The sequence below is a fragment of the Rhinopithecus roxellana genome, chromosome 18 (assembly GCF_007565055.1).
Source record: "Rhinopithecus roxellana isolate Shanxi Qingling chromosome 18, ASM756505v1, whole genome shotgun sequence".
In the NCBI taxonomy this organism is placed as follows: Eukaryota; Metazoa; Chordata; class Mammalia; order Primates; family Cercopithecidae; genus Rhinopithecus; species Rhinopithecus roxellana.
In genome coordinates, this window is record NC_044566.1 from 50,975,621 (window position 1) to 50,996,763 (window position 21,143).

General features: G+C 36.6%; 1 protein-coding gene across 4 annotated transcripts in view; it reads left to right on the forward strand.

The window, feature by feature from the left end:
• Positions 1-21,143, forward strand: part of VWA8 (von Willebrand factor A domain containing 8) — a 382,692-nt gene that overhangs the window by 242,859 nt on the left and 118,690 nt on the right. For all 4 annotated transcript variants that reach the window (XM_010374503.2, XM_030922264.1, XM_010374504.2 and 1 more), the window contains 4 exons: positions 9,298-9,406; positions 11,506-11,644; positions 14,078-14,277; positions 20,969-21,079. In XM_010374503.2, coding sequence (XP_010372805.1) covers positions 9,298-9,406; positions 11,506-11,644; positions 14,078-14,277; positions 20,969-21,079 — 559 coding nt within the window. The remainder of the gene's footprint in view (positions 1-9,297; positions 9,407-11,505; positions 11,645-14,077; positions 14,278-20,968; positions 21,080-21,143) is intronic.

Below are 21,143 nucleotides of genomic sequence, written 5' to 3' on the forward strand. Positions count from 1 at the left end.
TTATTTTACTCGATCCTGCAATAATGGAGCTCTTCTTCCTTATCTACAAATATATTCCCTTAGTACCAGTATCAGAATTGGCTACCCAGACCCCACCTACCAAGTGCATTTGCCCCTTTTCACTAGTACTTCCTGAGGTTTGTTATTGCTCCTCTTTTAAGTTTCTAATATATGGGAAAGGACATGCCAAGAGAAGGTAAACATAACTAAATAAGGAAGTACACTGGGAGAAATTATTTTTAAAAATACGAATAGTATGCTTTATATGGGGGTTGAATTTAATTCTGTGACATTTGTCCCGTGGAGAAACAACTGTATGCCATCTATGAATCAAGAAGAGATGATCATCCTCACACTCAAAATGGGATTTGTCCTATAGAGAAACAAGACAATTGATGTTGTATGTGTGTGTTGCGTGTATTAATGTCATTTTGTCAGTATTGTAGGGAGAGATAGGAGGATTTACGTTAAAATTGAAACTCTTGAATTTTAAACGTTATTATTGGAAATATCTTTGTAACATATATATTTTAAGAGAATTAGGTCCAAACATCCAACCAAAGCCATAGATAATCTGCTATACTTAAATATAGACAACTATAAATATAAACTTTAAAGCAAAGTTTGCCTGTTTTTTCCTCAAGTGGACTTTTATGTCTGAACTTTCTTTTATTTGGGAATAAACATACTGCTAGCACATTAGCACTTCCAAATTAAAAAGTGTGTTTCAGAATAATTTATGAAATCTGCTATACCGGGAAAACATTTGTTTTAAAGAAAGAAAAAAAAATGCTGTCTTTTTCACCAAATTTCCATTTTAAGAAACTTATACACTATTTTATCTTAAATTTGTATGTCACTCTTACTTTACAGTTCTTAAGATGGGAAAATTGTCATTTCATAGATCAACAATGAAATGTAAATACTCTACTTCTAAATATAATTATAACAACAACAATGTTATGATTATATTTCATAATAATGGTAATAATGATGGTAGTACAATAATATTGATGATGGTAGTAGGAACATTTATAGATAACTAAGTACTAGACATATTTCCAAGCACTTTCTTTACATAAATTTATATAATCCTCACAGTGGACCAATGGCATATATATAATATTATTGCATCTTGTAGATGAGGAATTTGAGGCACAGAGAATTTACATAGCTTGCTGGAGGTTAGAAAGCAGGGGTAGAGCTGGGCTATATGTAATATTAATTCCAATTCTAAGGATGATATAAACAGATTGATATGTAGATGGTCAGGAATTTCTAAATCAGTTTAGTTATTTACATACTGAAAATTATCAATAGTTTTGGCTTAAAAGGACTTTGGGATTTTAAGTAACCAACTTGGAACTCATCATTGACCATGATGTCATGTACATATAATATACAAATTCTTATTCTTCAAGGAGTTATAACAGATTCAGATGCTTCGATTTTAGCCATAGTTCAAAATGAAGAGTAACCACAAAGCAGATAAATAGAGACTTTTGGCACAACAGAGATCATTTTGGAGACCTCTTCATTCTCATTTAATTTTTCTTTTCTTGTGACATATGGTGGATCAAGAAATAAAACACAAGGTGATTCACTTAGAAAAATAAAAACCTTAGAAAATTTTGTATGACCACCATATATAAGAAGTATACTAGCCATCATTTCTTCTTGATTTGGAACACAAATTTATAGACTCTTCTCAAAGATGGTTGTAATTTTAAGAATAAGCATACAGAGAAATTGTCTCTATCCTCTGAAGTTACCTTCATGTGTTTTTCTCTCCCTGTCTTCTCCAGGAGACACACATTCTATAAAATATTTAAATATTCATTCTCTGTGCCCCCAAGTTCTTTGCCCTCAATTCCATTGATATTTTAGTATTACCCCTGATTAAAGTAGCTGAGATTGTGTTTTCATTTGTGTGTACTTCAGTGTGTGTTACAGGATTGTACTTAGTATTTATCTTTTCAGAGCAGTGCCAGGTGTGCATATTTGCAGACAGAAAGCTTCATCTCTTTTGAATTTGTCCTTGAAAGGATATCTGCCTAGAATTGGTTTTCTGCTTTAAAAGTTTACATAGTTGTGCCATCAATAGCAGCTGCTACTTCTCTAACAGAGAACAACTATGGAGTCTTCAAAGTATCAGAGGCATCAAAAAGAACACCCCCTGCCAGGGCCTGTCTTTGGAATAATTTTATTAGATTTCTCTTTGAAAGTCAGAATGATTATCAATTTACTGTTTATCATACTAACATAAAATATTCTTTGTTTAAAGTTTTGTGCCTTTCTTTCATTTTCCCAAACTATTATATGCCATAATTTTCCTTTTGTAATCATAGTTTTTTTCAAATAAGTTCATGATGTTGATCATGGAGTTCTAAGGTGTACAATTCCACTCTGAATGACTATTTAATTTCATTTCGGAAAAGAGCTGTTAGTTTCAAAAATGATAAGGTCTACTTAATGACACCTCAAAAGTGTCATAAGCAGAAGAGTGATGATGAGTTTTATATTGTCATAGTCTTTGCCTTCTATTCTCTTGCCATATTATGAAGTAGCTTCACAGCTATTCCATTTGCTTTTAGCTCATTTATGGGGATACAAAAAATAAGAAAATATCAAATCTACGTAGAAACTTTCAAGATCTGTGAATTTTCTCTCATGCATGCAGTAGCACAGAATGATTCTTGATCCCTTAAGCATTTAAAAGTGATGTTTTATGAAAGCCTGTCTCCTAGCTGAATAGAAATCACCAATCCCCACCTGTAGCTATCATTTCTAAATAAACCTGCAAAGTAGAGTGCATCATTCGTTGAGGCTTGTAAGTGAAGGAGATGGCCGACATGTAATCAGAATGCAAAGCGAAAATTTACCATAGTAGTTTGCAAATTGCCATTGAGATGAAAAACAAGTAGGTCAAAATGTTGGCAGTTATAGTATAACCAAACATTCTTTCATTTACCAGACACTTACTTAGTGGTAAACAGCATATAGGGAGTATGAATTACAAAGGTGACGAAGACTTATCATCTGCCTTCGAAGCCATCACAATTAACTGGGAAAGCTGTCAAGTGAAAGACTGACTTGTAGCCAGGAGTGGTGGTGCATGCCTGTAGTCCCAGCTACTCAGGAGGCTGAGGCAGGAGGATTCCTTGAGCCCATAAGTTCAAGGCTGTGGAGCACGATGATTGCACCTGTGAATAGCCAATGCACTCCAGCTGGGCAACATAGCTAGACCCTGTTTCCTTAAAAAAAAAAAAAAAGAGAGAGACAGAGTGACTCATGTGAAGTTGGAGCCCCACAAGAGGGAACCAAGACTCAGGATTGCAGCCATCTGCCCTAGGGAAGAGTCAGTGAAGAGAGAGAGGCTGAATCATTAAAGTATTCTCCAGGCAAATAAAGAAGGGAAGAACACTGGAGACATTTTAAGAAAACATGGTGCATTTTGGAAACTAAAGACTGTTTGGCAACTAACTCGGGGTTAAGTGAGAGCATGCTGAGTGGTGAGGCTGAAAGAAAGAGATCAGAGTTTCAATCAGAGAACAACATGGTTACCTTTCTAATTTAAAAAGACTCCTCCTTTTTGGTTTTCTAAAGGTAATAAACTGAAAGGTGGTGAACCTAAAGGCAGGAAGACCTGTTGCAAAGCAGTTGCAGTAACCCAGGTGATGAAGAATGAGGCCCACATTGTGGCGGTGGCAATGAAATAGAAGTACAACAGCAAGAGAGGATTAGGTGGCAGAACTGATGGATTCTGAATACTAGAGATCCAAATGAGTAAGGTGTAAGGCTTACTCTCGATGCATTAACACTCTAGTAAGGAAAACATGTAAAACTACCAACCTTATTATGCAATGTTATATTCAAAGTGCTATATTCACAGTAGAGTTTTCATCCTGTGAGTCCTTCTTGTGAGAAATACAGGAAATTTTTCTCTGGGAAAGTTTTCAACAACTGGGAGAGTTTCAGTCCCGGTTATCTTGTTGTGGATGATTAGAAAAGGAAAGAACATAAGATTAGAAAATACTAAGATGCAGCTGATAAAGCAGATGGCAGAAAGAGAGAAGACATTTTTTCAGTGAAACGTGAAGAAAGATTAAGGAAAGGAAACCCTGGCCCCAAAACTGTAGTCTGGCAACTTCTGTGAGGAGGAAGAGAGCCAGAGATGTGTGGAGCAAGCTGACAACATCTGCATTGGCACTGAGTGACGCTGGGCAACAGCACTAAACTACAGTGTCATTCTGGGTATCGGGGAGTATATTTGAGAAATGCTTGCCAAGAATAGCAAATTTCCCAAAATCTTCCATCTCATAAATCTAGATTACTCTGCATTTCTGTGTCTGGACCTCGGTGGCAGAAGTATACAAGTCTAAGTTATGAAGTGGAAGCCCTGATTTCTAAATGCAGAACCAAGCACAGAAAAGGAAAATATGTACAAATACTCACATATACATCATTTGTAGCAAAGCAAAATTGACTTACCAACATCCTGTGAGACGGTAGAGAAGTGACATTCTGAAGTTTCTAGCAAATAAAGGAACATATTACTGGGAATTAATAATGGTATCCATTGTTACTAAAGTATGTAAAGGGGCATTTGTATTATCTCTCTGTAATGTGCTGGCTTTTTCTTTTAGTACATATGAAAATATTTTAAGGGATTTCTTAGTTCTGACCTGCTCTTTAAATTTTTTTCTCTCTCAGGTCTCTAATGTGAAAATTACAGATTCCATAGAACTTTATTCTAAGAGTTTCTAGGAGTTTTGTATGTATAAATTTATGTGGAAACCCAGAAGTGTAAGGAATTCATTTTTCCCAGAAAGGAATATAGAGGAGTGGGGAGTAATGCAAGTGGGAGTAACATTTGAATTGGCACTTGGGAATAAGAAGGATTTCACCAAGGAGGCTGGAGCAGAAAGGAATTCTAAGTGGAGGTAATGGCCTCCTGGAAGCATGAAAATGCATAGCATGTTCAGGAATAGCAAGTAAGAGTTTGAGGTAGCTGAGACTGAGAGGAAGGGATAAGCACAAAGTCAGAATTATTAGTCAGGGCTATTCCATGAAAGGCTCCAGTGAACTTTGTTGGACAACCCAACTTAATTTTTGCCGGAAGTTAGATTTAAAACATCAGGAATGAGTGAGGCCTGCTAAAATTGGAGTTGTTATTTTTCTTCTCAAAGATGGTAGTAATTGTTGAATTTTTGAAATTTGGTGGAACAGCCCTGAAGGGTTCCATTATTCCCATGAAAATTAGTAGTTCTTGTGGTAAGGAAATGTTTTAGGAATTGTTGATAATAGGTATGTCAACAACTTCCAATTGCATAATGCCCCTAGAAAGATCCAAATCTTTTTCATGTGTTTTCTTTCATATTCCAAAAATAGTGTTGGCAAATGTTCAGAGAAGGCAGAAATTTGCCAGAACATACTCTTTAAAACCCAGCTCACCAATTTATGGAAGCAGTCTTAGACAAATCTCTTGCATGTCATTCAGACTATAGTACTTGACTTTGGTGTCCATATGCATCATGTTATGAATTGTATGTGTGTTTTAAAACAAAAGAAAACCTTTTTTGTTCTTTCTGTAACTTGCTCAAGTACTATAATTTGACCTGAGTCATAATTGCGATACTCACCTTTCTTTTAGTCCAAACTTTTACTTCCAGATCCTTATTATCATTTCCACAAGGGATTAAGAAACACCAAACATAGGAACTAAAATACTTCACTGTTTTAAAAAAACATAAATTCATGAATGACATTGAAGATAAAAAACAGTGCTATTTATGGGCCTTAAGTTCCTCCTCCTTCCCCATGAAATCAAATTCACACATCATTCTAGCTGGGACTTTAACAAAGTTAAACAATACAAGTGACAAAGTCTTAAAGCCATGGAAAATGCCATTATTGTTTTAATCAAATCAGATATTAAAACTTAAGTCTGGTCAGAGTTGGATGACATAGTTCACTAAGAGAATAGAGGGGCTTTTGCTAACTGGTTATTTAGAGTTTCCCCTAAATTAATGTTGATTATGTTTCAAATTTCAAAGCTTGCTCATGCACCGAAATATAATATAATGCTTCCGCTTTCCCCTAACTACTAACTTACCAAGGGAGAGAAAGTTAGTAATGGTCAAATTTTCCCACAGCTTATTCGGAGGTCTTAGTAGTAGAAAATAAATGAGGGGCTTGGATTTACCTCAGTTTGGCCAGCCTAGAGCCTACAGTAATAGTCCAGAAACAATAATATCCCATGTTACCAAGGGACAGAATGGTGTCAGTTTGATTGTGTAACTCCAGGACACCCTGTGTTATGTGTCTTTCAGTTTAGTTATTACTGCCAATAGCATCATGTTATGTGGTTCTGGAATAGATTCTATATAGGGTACCTGAAGGTCCTTCCCATACCCTGCCAACCAAACAGCCAGTGCTATTTTTATATAGAGCCAGGCAACGTATAATTTCCATGACTGTTATTTAGAATGAGTTGGCAAGTTCAAACCAGATTTTATGAACATGCCTGGCATTGTCAGTAAAACCTGAAAGTTGAGCAAAGTTACTTTTTCTCAAATGGATGAAGGTTTTTTTTTTAAAACATTTGTATGATAGTTTTGTAAGATTTATGAAAGAATATATTAGATCAATTTTTTAGGCTACGTATCAACCAAAGATCATTTAATTAATGATCTCCCCTGAATTAAATTAAATTTCAAGATGTGAAACTGTTTCTGTTGTCTTCAAAGAACCAATTTGGGATGTATCCAGAGTTTGTTTTTATATGCTTTATTAAAGCATGTGTATCTATCAGGGGATCTGTTCTGTTGGTAAGTATAGATATTTTCATTCTGATTATTTATTTTCACTTCAGAGTATCAAGACAATGCAAGACTATAAAACTTACCAGTGACACTTCTCTCTACTCTCTTCCTTGATCATCACAGACTCCCCAAGCTGTAAGGAACTTTACAGATCATTCCCTTCATTTCACAAATGAAGAAATTAATATTAAGCAAAGTCAAAAAGGCAAAAAAAGAAAGAAATTAATACTTAGAGAAAACGATGGACTTTCCCCTTCCCAAGTTTATATAGTAGGTTAATAAAAGAACTGGAACTAAAACCCAAATCCCTTGCAGTCTGTTACATTATGTCTTCTATGCTGGCAGATTATTAAGTGTATCTCTTTCTTTTATTTTCCTGTTTCTACATTTGGAGCCCCAATTCTTCTTCGGTTAACTGCTGAAAGCAAGTGTAAAATAGAGTTTATTCCCTAAACTAAAAGAGAGATCCCAGTCTATGTTTTCAAGATCTGGCCTGTTAACACAGAAATGTATTTTTATTACATTCAAAAGAAAGAAAACAGTAATTGTAAGACCCCTTTATTCCCCTAATTCAGTACCCTCCTCCTGACCCTCTGCACACACACATTCTTTCCTGGTGAAAAGATGGAAGTAAGTGGGTCACCAATTGAGATAATTGTCCAGATACTTAAAATATATTTTAGACAATAGATTCAAAAGTGTGTGTGTGTGCTTTTGAGACATTTATGTCATATGATTTAGAAGAATTTCAGTGTTAGTTTCTTTTTCTTTCCTCTTGTGATAAACATTAGCATTCAAAAGGGATGAAAAGCATATTCTACTAGAATGTTTGCTTTTTATGCAAAAAAAATCTTAGCCTTACATGATCTTATTAAGCATATGGAAATATTATGTCAGACTACTTTTTTACTGCAAATAAAATAATTTCTAAATATAAACGTGTTCTTTTAATGATCATCAAACTCATTCCAAGGATACATTTCAATTTGTAACCATGTGCATTTTATTTTTAGAGAGCTTTTAACTCTGAATCACTAAATTTCTAATGCATTAAATGACAAATCAATGGTTCCTATTTTAAAGACTCAAATAAAAGATAGTATGATTAAAAAGTGAAGACTTGGCTCACACTTGTAATCCCAGCACTTTTGGAGGCTGAAGCAGGAGGATCACTTGAGTCCAGGAGTTTGAGACCAGCCTGGGCAACACAGCAAGACCCTGCTTCTACTACTTGTACTGAAAATTAAAAATACAAAAATTAGCCACGCATAGTTTTGCATGCCTATAGTTCCTGCTACTCAGGAGGATGAGGTAGGAGGGTCATGAGTCCAGAAATTCAAGGATGCAGTGAGCTGTGATTGCACTGCTGCCCTCCAGCCTGGGTGACAGAGTGAGAACCTGTCTCAAAGGAAAAAAATGAAGTCTTAAAAAAAATTATCTGCTGTTTTATACTTTAGTATTGCCATGTTGGTTTTGGCAAATCACCTTATTTGAAAGTCATTTTAAATAAAAGGGAATCTAAATTACAGAATGATGGCGTTAGAAATCAGCATATAGCTCCCTTGGTGGGTTAGTGCTGAAAGTGGCCCCACAGGTGCCTCTGGATTCCAGTAATGCTCTACCTCTTTGGGTACTGGTTACACATGCGTGCAGAGCTGGCATATTTATCTGGACATTTTAGTATGTACTTTATGTTTTAATTCAAAGTAAAAAAATTAAGATGCCCAAATAAAGTCTATGAAGCTTGCCATATACAACATACAAAGTGGGACTAGTAGTATCGTGTACTCTTGGTTATTTGATTCCAAATTTAAAAGAATAGTCTGGGCACGGTGGCTCATGCCTGTAATCCCAGCACTTTGGGAGGCCAAGGCAGGCAGATCACCTGAGGTCGAGATCAGCCTGACCAACATGGAGAAACCCCACCTCTATAAAAATAAAAAATTAGCCAGGCGTGGTGGCGCATGCCTGTAATCCCAGCTACTCAGGAAGGCTAAAACAAAAGAATTGCTTGAACCCAGGAGGCGGAGGTTGCAGTGAGCCGATACCACACAATTGCACTCCAGCCTGGGCAACAAGAGTGAAACTCCGTCTCAAAAAAAAAAATAGACTGAGAAAATTGATAGATTGCTCCAATCTTTTAAAAAAAGTTTTCCTATACTCTATCAGAAGTGTAGATGTTAAATTACTGCAATTCAAAGGAGTATGTATGTAAATCAATTATATTTGTCATTAAGGTAGAAACAGGACCTTGCCTTACCTTCAGAGTTTCTGAAATGTGGGATCCTTTTTGTCTTAAAGTATATTTTAAACATGATTTTATACACTGTCTTTTAATGAAATGAAGTATAACTCACTTCTAAGTAAAGCGTTCTTCAAATTTATTTGTGTGGTTGGTAATAGATGGCTTGTTATTTTTTTCTATGACTTGGATACAATAAGAAATATTTACTTTGCAAATCATCCTTAACAGGTTGCCTCTGCCAGAACAGACGTTCATGGGCTACTGGACAATTGGTCAGGCAAGAAGTGGGATGCAAAAACTCTTGTGTCCAGTGGAAACTCATCATATAGACATAAAGGTTAATATCATCATTATTTTCTCTTAAAATATTGAACCTTATAAATTTTGCTGTATCTTCCCTGGAGATAATCCAAACAATCTCAGAAATGGTTTGTTCTGATGTTATTTTAGCTTCTGCTCTAACTTTCTAATCAGGCTGGCCTCTCAGTAGACAATTCCTAAAGGCTAGCTAGAATATCTAAAGAGCTAATTGGATGATGAAAGTCTGGTATGTTACATATTTTCCTAGGAAAGTTGCTCTGTGATACTTGTCTTATGCTAATAGGATTAAAACTTTGTGCTTTTTGATTTTTGGTCTCTTTTTAGCCACACGTTGTTGCCAGGTTCAGTCTTCATGTGAAAGTAAAGGAAAGAACTATCAGTCACTAGTTGCAATAGAAGTCCCTCTAGGTATTTCAAGCAGAAAGGAATTTACTGTGAGAAATTAGATGCTTGTAAAATCATTAGAAAGGGCAGCAGGAACAGAAGTTGAGGGGCAACACTGGACTTGTAATTTCAAGATCAGTATTTCTGCTTCTGCTGTCATCGCTGCTGCTGAGGGCAGCACAGTAGAGCAACGTCAGCAAACATTTTCTCTAAAGGACCACAGAGTCAATATTTTAGGCTTTGTAACCGTACAGATTCTGTTGCAACCACTCAACTCTGCCATATAGTACAAAAGCAGCCTTGGCAGTACATAAACAAGTGGAAGTGGCTGTGTTTCACTAAAATTTTATTTACAAAAAAAACAGGCTGTGGGTCAGACCTGGCCTGCAGGCCACAGTTTGTCAACCCTTACAGTAAGACAAAGGGAAACACACCCAGACATGTGCTAATCTGACTGTTCATTTTTGTCAGAGCCTCCTTGTCTGCTATCACTGCAGGAAGATGGCCACTACCTCTTTTCTGCCTTCCAGATCTCATTCAAGTGCATTTAATCATTTAATTGGCAAAACCTAAATCATTTCCAGAACGCTTTGTATTTATTATTATTGTTTTTTTTTTTTTTTTTTTTTTTTTTGAGACGGAGTCTTGTTCTGTCACCCAGGCTGGAGTGCAGTGGCGTGATCCCGGCTCACTGCAAGCTCCACCTCCCGGATTCACGCCATTCTCCTGCCTCAGCCTCCCGAGTAGCTGGGACTACAGGCGCCCTCCACCACGCCCGGCTAATGTTGTGTGTTTTTAGTAGAGACGGGGTTTCACCATGTTAGCCGGAGTGGTCTCGATCTCCTGACCTTGTGATCCACCCGCCTCAGCCTCCCAAAGTGCTGGGATTACAGGCGTGAGCCATTGTGCCTGGCCACCAGGACCCTTTCTAAAGGGAGTATGAGAAATGCAGTTTCTTACTCCCCTAGCCCCTGAGATATAGACTACATAGAAGAGGGGTGGTGGGCAGGGGACATGGATGCCAATATCTAGTCCAAATATTTTTGATTAAGGACTGTAGGGCATACAAATCATTGGAATTTTGCTTACATCTCTAGTGTTCTTTCAAGAAGTCATATCTAAGTACCCAGAACTAATATTCTTAACATTATTAAATTAGGCACTCTGCTTATATTTATATTGAATAATTATCACCATGTGTGAAATACTCTTTCGTAAGTAACACTAGTGATTATCAGTAAGTTTGGTTTTTTAAAAAATTTCAAATGCCACATGTTTTGCATTTAATTTAAAATACCCAGTTTAACCATTACATTTCTGTGTAAAGACATAAAAATCCTTCTTCACAATGGAAATGTATCAGGCTCTGGCTCGTTCATTTGCAAATTATTCTCCTGGTTTGGACAGCTCTGGGTCCTGATACTTGGAGTTCAAAACTGGCTGTCACCTTAGGAAGGAATGAGGAAATGGCAATGCTATAGGATTTTACATCTGGTATATTTTGTGAGTAAAAAGAAAAAGTGAGAAATAAGATAGCACATATGAAAGCATTTATAAATGCAAGTGTATGATTATTATTATTATGAGCACTAAGCCTATCAATACATTGAAAAAAGAGATAGCAGGATATTAAATACTTGAATTTAAAGTTTATATTTTGGAAGAACTTTAGCTTTTCTACATTTTGGTGACAACCAAAATGTCTTAACTGAGATAACTGCTTTATTATAGGGTCCAGCACTTATAAATATACAGGAGTATCCAATAGAAAGACATGAAGAAAGATCCCTAAACTTTACTGAAGAATGTGCCTCCTGGAGAATACCGCTGAATGAAGTGAATATAATCTGTGACATTGCTACATCACATGGTATGTCCGCTTATTCTTTTGATCTTTCCTTACTGCATATGTTTTTTTAAAAGAGGAATTAAAATAATCTCTAGACATCAAAAAAGTTTATGATAGACTTGGTGTCTGTCATTCTTGGATTGGATAGCAATTATATGTAATTTAGAACTAATTTCCTCTAACAACCTAACAAAATGCTATTGTGGAGTCCACATAAGCACTGCTGAGTTTGTATGCATATGTCTGTTTCTCATTACAATTGTAGCACAAAGTTAAACACACCCAGGCATGTGCTAAAAATAGAAGGGAAAAATAAAAAGGAGAAACATTGGGATTTTTGGCTGGGATTCCAGTTTGGTGATTACATGAACCATGAAAGTAGGGCTGGAGTGATTTGCAGTCATTAAACTTCTAATTGTAAAGGATGGCAAATAAAGAATGTGAATTTTTGGCATCCACACTTCTGGACTGTTGCCATTACCTACTGATTCATGCAGTGGGCCCTGGGTACATTTTGGCAGAAGTTCCTCAACTGCTGTCAGTTACTAAGGTGATATAAACAGAAGTGGTGGCTAGGGGAAGGGAGAGAGTCTCTAACTTGATAAGATGAGAATTGTTGAGGCAAAAATTGGTATCTTGTTTTTTGCCTATAAGTTCTATTGATATAGTTTATTCTACAAATCTGCCATTTTAAATAAAAATATGTGCTTTTAAAAATATACAGTTTTTTAAACTTGGTAAAAGATAAATATCAATCTTGTATCTGTATGTTTAAGACAAAGACTAAACTGCATTTAATGCCTGCAAAAAGAGAAAATAGTTAATGAGTTTATTAAGTACATTTCTGTTAACACTTTTACTATATTCCCAGTGCCCTATATTATGCAGGAAGGTGCTCAATAAATGTTGACTAGAACTTATTTGTGTTGATAATGGAAGCATTATAAAAGATCCATAAATTATAAATTCTTTGGTTCTGATAATTGACACTGTAACATCTACAGTTTGCATCGTCTACTAAAGAAGTATGTCTTTTTCAGTGCTTCTGTTGACTCGTGTTTCTTATCAGTTAGCTTATTTATTTAAATTTACTGTATCTTTATATATAATATGTGTGATATGTATAATATATCATTATACATAATATATAGATATGGTACACATGCACACATACAGACACACACATGTTCCAGATTTTTCAGGGTAGTCCCAATTTTTTTTTTTTTTTTTTTTTTTTTGAGACAGAGTCTGCCTCTGTAGCCCAGGCTGGAGTGCAGTGGCGCAATCTCGGCTCACTGCAAGCGCCACCTCCCAGGTTAACGCCATTCTCCTGCCTCAACCTCCTGAGTAGCTGGGACTACAAGTGCCCGCCACCACGCCCGGCTAATTTTTTTGTATTTTTAGTAGAGATGGGGTTTCACTGTGTTAGCCAGGATGGTCTCTATCTCCTGACCTCGTGATCCACCCACCTCAGCCTCCCAAAGTGCTGGGATTGCAGGTGTGAGGTAGTCCCAAATTTAAATGACGTATCTTATTGTCGTATCTCATGTCTTAATTTGGGGTTTGGAAAATATGACCGCTGTAAAATAGATACCTGGGTGATAGGTGATGCTGATACCGTTTATTATGCAAAAGTAGCTTAATCCCTTGCTTCAACGGTGCCCACATTAGAGATTATGAGAAACTTAGTCCAGAGTGTGGCTCCTCAAAAGGGAGGACCTCAAACCAGCAGCATTAGCCTCTCCTGGGAGTTTGTTGGAAAGGCAGAATCTGAAACCCCACCCCAAACCTCCTGAAGTCTGCAGTGTTATTAGATCCCCAGGTGATTCATAGGCACTTGAAATTTGAAGAAGCACTGACTTCTTCAAATGGAAGGAAATGGACTTAGGTACCCAGATTGAAAAGACAGAGATCTTACAGTAAGAAATACTCAAATATGAACAAAAGTTTGGAAAATAAGATCCATAGAGCTAAGATTTTTTAAATGGAATTACTTATTTACAGCAAGAAAATCTTAAAGAGCTAGTAACTGTCTGGAAAATGCAAGATTAGCAGATAGAAGATGTTGACCAACTGGTGTCCATCTGAACCAACAAGAGAACAGACCTTCACTGTAGCACTAAGCATGTTACTGTCATACAGGGAAGAATTTCCTGACATTTAGGATTGTTTAATATTTAATGGTTTTATCACAAGATATTATGACATTCTTTGGGGAACAAATAGATAATCCATTTTTTTCAGATAGATAGTTGTGACCCTATCTACATTTAGGGTCGAAACTAAGTTGCTTGTCATGGTCTTTTCAGCCTAATCAACCCATGATACAAATCATCTGCTGAGTTCCAACTCCGTGTTCCATCTGTGTATTCATGATTCAGTTTTCATTAGACCTCTTGGCCAATTAGAAAATTGGTTGCCAGCCACAAAATTAACACCTTTTTGTCATTTCAGAAAATGAGCAAAATACTCTCTATGTGGTTACATGCAATCCTGCTTCCCTGTACTTTATGAATATGACTGGGGAAAGTGGCTTCTTTGTGGACCTTTTTGATATCTTCCCAAGAACAGCCAGTGGCGTTTGGCACCCATTTATGACAGTGGCACCGCTGGGAAGTCCTCTCAAAGGTCAAGTGGTTCTCCATGAGCAGCAGGTAATGCACACCAGGCTACAATGATGTGAAGAATGACTTACATGAAAGGCAAGGGTGATTAGAAACCTATTAACTGAAAAGATGTGCTTTCATGATGATCAAGGAGAGGAGCTGGAGGGGATGGGTCAGGAGTTGCATTTTATCAGTACCACAAAGGCAGGCTAATATCTTGCTTTCTCTAGAGACTTCAACATGACCTATAAATCTGGAAACAGGTAAGTCAGGGTTTTTCAACCTCGACACTATTGACATCTGAGGTCAGATGATTCTTTGTTATGAAGCTTCCACTCACTTTGGGGAGATAGACAAGTAAACCAACAAATGAACATGCCAGTTTCAGGTAATGATAATTGTTACATATAGAAACAGAGTAATGTCCAAGGGAGTGATGGGAATGGGGTAGGAGGAATTGAGAAGGTAAATGGTATTAAAAAGAGTGCTGAGATATCACCTTTTAGGAGATGACATTTTATCTGAGACCTGAATGATGTTTTTTGGTAGAGATAGCCGTGTAAATACACCAAATGGAATACAGTAAGATCCATCAGTATCTAATGATGCTCAAGTTCTATCCATCATTACTATGGATTAGTGCACTAAGATTGTATTAGTGACAAGCACAGATGCCCGGAGTCAGGCTAAAAATAACTCCAAACAAAACATATACATCAGAAGACAGATTGCATTTCAATTAGTGAGAATTCTAAAGGTCTAAGTTAATCTATACAATACCAATAGAAAGGAGCGTAATGTTTTTGTATACCTATTATCTATCTAGTATATACCAAGTGCTACACTAAGCGTATTATTCATTCAACAAATATATATCATGTGCCTCCTATTGGGGATACTGCAGTGACCAAAATTACCCAAAAACTCTTGTCCTCAAAAGCTTGCATTCTGATGTAGGAAGATAGACAGTAAGCAAAATAAGTAATTATATCTTAAATTAGAAGATGAGAAACAACAGGGAATAAGATTGCAATTTAAAATAAGGCAGGCAGGGATTGCCTAATTGAAAGGGGGATATTTAAACAAAGATTTTAGAGAAGTGAAGAGGAGAATGGGTATCTGGAAGAAGAGAGTTCTAGACAAAAGGAATAGTAGGTTTAAAGGCCCAGAGGTTAGAAACATGCCTCTTCAACTTTAAAGAAGTGTAATGTGGAAGATTGAATAAGAGGGAAGCAGGAGGAGGTGAGATAAAGAGGTTACACTGTGGGTTGGAGTAGGGGCAAAGTGAAGGGGGTGGTGAGAAGCAGGCTGTGTAGAGCAGGGGTCCCTAACCCCCAGGCCACAGACCAGTATTGTCTCCTGGCCTGTTAGGAACTGGGTCACACAGCAGGAGGTAAGTGGTGGGCAAGGAAGTATTGCTGCCTGAGCTCCACCTCCTGTCAGATCAGCCACAGCATTGCATTTTCATAGATGCGTGAGCCCAACTGCACATGCAAGATATCTAGGTTGTGCACTCCTTGAAGAATCTAATGCCTGGCTGGGCGTGGTGGCTCAAGCCTGTAATCCCAGCACTTTGGGAGGCCGAGACAGGCGGATCGGGTGGATCACGAGGTCAAGAGATCGAGACCATCCTGGCTAACACGGTGAAACCCCGTCTCTACTAAAAAAAAATACAAAAAACTAGCCGGGCGAGGTGGCAGGCACCTATAGTCGCAGCTACTCGGGAGGCTGAGGCAGGAGAATGGCATAAACCCGGGAGGCAGAGCTTGCAGTGAGCTGAGATCTGGCCACTGCACTCCAGCCTGGGCGACAGAGCGAGACTCTGTCTCAAAAAAAAAAAAGAATCTAATGCCTGATGATCTTAGATAGAACAATTTCATCCTGAAACCACCCCACACCCCCACACAGCCCCCACCCCACCTCTCCAGTCAGTGGGACAATTTTCTGTGAAACTGGTCCCTGGTGCCAAAAAGGCTGGGCACCACTGGTGTAGAGTCTTGTAGGCCGTTGAAGTTTCTGGGTCCTGACTATGAGTAAAAGGGGAAGACAGGAGGAGGTTTTGAGCAGGGAGCTAGCATGATTAAAGGATTTCTCTGGGTGCTCTGTGTGAATAGTCTGTAGGTGCTAAGGCACAATGAGGGAGACTAAGAGATATGGTGGTTTGGAGGAGGATGGGGCTCATAAGCAATGACAGATTCTAGAGATATTTTGAAGGTAGAACCAACAGGATTTCCTAACAATTCCAATATATGGGGTCAGAGAGAGAGTAAAGGACAACCGTAAGATTTAGGGACTGAGCAACTTGAAGTGGCCATTGACTAAGATGGGGAAGGAATCAGTTTGGGAGGGAAGCTCAGATGATACTAGATTCAGTTTGAGATGTCCATTAAATATCCACATAGATGATAAGACTGGAGTTCAATGGAGAACTCCTACCAGGATAGACAAGCTTGGGATTCATTAACAAATAAATGTTCTTTAAAGCCATGAGACTGAAAGAACTCACCAAGGGAGTGAATGTAAGTAGAGAACAGAAGTTCAAACACTAAGCCTTGGGGCAGTAAAATATTAAGAAATCAAGGAGATGAGGAAGAATCAATGATGGAGTTTGAAAATGAATGAGCAGTAGAGTAGATGGATAAACTGAGGAGCGTGTTATCCAGGAATGCAAGTGATGAATGGCTCAAAGATAAGGATCAATTGTTAAATGCTGACAACATAACATGTAAGAGATTGCTTACTTACTCATGTTATTCTTCCAACTGCCCATTGAGGGTAGCTCTTAGCCACATTTACATATGAGAGGACTGAGGCTCAGACTTCAAATAACTTGTCTAGCAAGCACATAGTAGAACTGAGATTCACAGCATATTGGATTGACCCTACCAGAGTTAAACATCACCTACTCTGTCACTCACTACAGATTTGGGGAAAAAGATTAGTTTGAAAACTTAACAAGTACTTGTAATAGGAAAATATTTTTTAAATGCAGTGTTGTTACTTATGAATATTTAAAGAGCAGAGTGCTACCAAGAAATAATACTTTCACTAATCAAGAGAAAAGTATTGCATAATATGTCAGTAGTTCATTGAGGAAATAAGTCAACTTTAACTTTAGTCTGTGCCTCCAGAAATTATCATAAATTCTGAGTTATAAGTATTTTTCTGATTTTGTTTTTACTTTTTTATTTTTACTTTTACTTTCTCCTAGGAGCAGAATTTATAAATATCCAGATATTGTTTATAAAAGTTTATGTCCTGAAAATTGGAATGAGGGTTTTACTTTATAGATTTTCAACAAAGTATCAATGCCATTGAATTTAACTCTGTAGCCAAAACAATCTGTCATAAAAGGTACATGATATCTTGGTGGTTTGCAATTTAGTAAGTCAGTCAAATCTGGGTGAGACTACATTTGGAATATTTATTTAAACAGTCCTGCCACATTTTCAACTGTCAAATTAACTGTCAAATTTACATACACAAATTTTTTTTTTTTTTTTTTTTTTTTTGATTCGGAGTCTTGCTCTGCCGCCCAGGCTGGAGTGCAGTGGCCGGCTCTCAGCTCACTGCAAGCTCCGCCTCCCGGGTTCACGCCATTCTCCTGTCTCAGCCTCCCGAGTAGCTGGGACTACAGGCGCCCGCCTCGTCGCCCGGCTAGTTTTTTGTATTTTTTAGTAGAGACGGGGTTTCACCGTATTAGCCAGGATGGTCTCGATCTCCTGACCTCGTGATCCGCCCGTCCCGGCCTCCCAAAGTGCTGGGATTACAGGCTTGAGCCACCGCGCCCGGCCACAAATTTTTTAATAAAAGTGCCAGATTTGTAGGTTCTCAGCAAGAGTTTTATTTTCTCAAAAGATCCAATTATTTGGTAACATTGCTGATTAATACTCTGTTTAATTTCAATTACTTTCATGAAAGAAAATCTGATTTTCATTGTGAAGCTGTGCTTGACTTCCATAGCCAGCACCTTGCCTTCTTATATGCTGCCTTACTTATCCCTTTGGCCACAGTTTCAAGTTTTCCAGAAAACTGCTTCGGAACCCTGAGCAGACCTGCACACCTTATCTGTATACTTCCTTTCTACCTGTCCTCTAAACTGCCTTCTCTTTTCCCAGAGAGGGTATCTTAACTATTTTATGACCTACCCCTGTCAAGATGTCAGACCTATACAATTCCATGTGAACAGTACAGAGCTGTGAAATTTAACAACTGATAAATAATTCTAGTGGAATGAAAAATAAGTAGACTGCCATCAATTCCTTCTTCTTCATTCTACCCTAACTGAAAATGAAGCAAAAATATTTTAGAGAAGTACTTCATGAATTCGGCTATTCCTTGTCTTTTTAACATAAAGCTTTGCTACAGATGCATGTTCCTGGTTAGTTTAAGAAGTTGTTCAAAAATTCCTTGCTAAAATAAAATCTTAAGTAAGGAAAGGGAAACTTTGCCTTGCCTAAAAATAAAGACCCTCCCCTTCCCCCACTCCCCATGAGATTATTTATTACATCTGTACAAAGTTTAGAATTTCAGATTTAGGGACATTGAGGTCATCCAGAGGTTACTTTTCTCCCAGTCAAATACAAACATAATAAAATTGCTCACTTGCGTCTCCTCCCTGCCCCCCTTAAAGGAGTGCCAAAGCCACAGTTACATGTACTCATGTGTGACGCAAAATTCTATTTTTAAACCCAGACAGAATCTATCATTAGTCATTTACAGAAGGAAACCATTAACATCTAAAAGGATGGAGCAACAGAACTCCTTCATGTTGCCAATTGCTTATAAACTAATTCTAAATACAGCAGTGGCTGGAAATATATGTTTTCTGTCACTTAGAAAGATACAGTTTTTCAGTTCACTTATGCCATGTTATGAATACATGTATTAGACCCTAAAAAGGTAGAAAAATGGAAGACTATACTAACTTATTTTTATGCTTGATCATATTTGTTTAATCAACTGCTTATTCTTATGCTTACTCATTTTTAGGCATGAAACATTTTTAGGACTTCCTTTTGCTTACAAAGGCTAATATTATTCCAAATTGCTTAAGTGCTAAGAATTCATTTTAATGTTGTACATATTTATTATACAAGAAAGATTTTTTCCATCAAAAAATACTTATTCAAAAAATATTTAATCTAGAATGGAGATTGTAAATTTTTAACTTAATTTTATTTTTTTCTTAAGGAAAACTCTAAGGTATCATTACCATTTTCAAAACTGTCAAGTAGTGGTGAATGATACTTGTTATACGTTAATTTTTAAAAGAATATTTCTAACACATTCTTAATGGAGAATTATATCTTATACAGAATGATGCATTCTAAGGGTGATGTTTATGAAAGAAATTAAAGCTTTGTTAACATGCTCAGTAAAATTTTTTAATACATCTAAAAATCAGAGTATATGGTGTGAAGTGAGTTATATGGTGCAAATACTATTTTAATTCTTGAGCACTTCCATAAAATTAGCTTGTAAAATAAAATTAAAACCATACTGAGATGCTAGATTTGCAGATGAATCATTCATTTTTTAACATTTCTTCTTATTTCTTTAACTAAATTATATGACGGAAGGCAAGGGTCATGATTAATTCATTGTTGTATTCTTTATATATTAAATATAAGCTCCTCAATAAATATTATGGAATAAATGAACAAACACTTCACATTTTATTGTTTTCTATATTTTTCAGGGTTTTTATTAATTATTCATGTGCTTTGTGACTTTATCTTCTCCAAAAGAAATTCTTCTTGAAATTAAAAGTTCACAAGAGTTAGGATAACTGGAGGAGCCCCAAATATAAAATAAAATAAAACAAAGAAAGAAAAGACACCTGCATAACAATGAGGTCTGACAAATAACTTGCAGGTACCTTTTTGCAAACCTGTTAGTCTAATCTTCAAACCTCTTTATGTTTTAACTAAAAAGCCAACTTCTTTGCATCCCTTTAAAATATTTAATTTTTTCTGACTTTCTCAATGTTAAGTTTTTATTTCATGCATTTCAGTTCATATATTTCAACACATAAGGTTTATTTATTTTCTTAAAAAACATATCCTAATTACTGAAAGATTACATCATTGCATAGCTATGATTAATAATGCTGCAGAAATCTGTTGTTTGTACTTTATTATAGCACCAGTTATAAAGGTCCTTCAAGCTTGGTGAATTTCTAAATGAAGGAACACTCATTACTAGCTAGTTTCTTGGAGTCCTGCATATTTCTTGCCAACTCATCTTTATATCTATTTTATACCTATTTTCTAAATTGAACCTGGATTTGTGAAAAAGATAAATAAGATTTAATTATGCACAATGTAAGAGAGCTTTCAACAGAGCATTCTCTAAGTATAATTTTGGTACAGGTAGATGAACTTCTTAAAATCATCAGTCTTTGTAATTTCCTTATTACTAGATAATAAAACAGAATCATGGTTCAACTAGCTTATATTTCAAAGGGAATGGTTTCTACATAAAAATATTTAAAGAGAATACCTTCTGCATCACATATTTAGAAATGTCTTCATAAAACCACCAAAAATTTGAAATTCTTCGTTAAGAAAAATCATTTAATGTCTTTGTGATATTTCTGAAGTATTACAATATTATCTTTGTTTTGATTTATCACTGTAACCTTCACTGTCAGGTTGCCAAGAGGTTGCCGCTTTAAAAAAAAAAAAAAAAAAAAAAAAACAAATCTTGAGCTTTTCACTGTTTTTATCATTTGCAGAGTAATGTTATCCTGTTGTTAGATACCACTGGCCGGGCCCTTCGTCGCCTCATCCTCCCTTCGGAGAAACTTACATCTAAGAAACCTGTCTGGTGGAACAAAGAAGAAGCTGTAAGAAACACCACATTTGTCCAGCAAATTGCCAAGGATTTCTATAGCTTTCTAACCAGAAAGA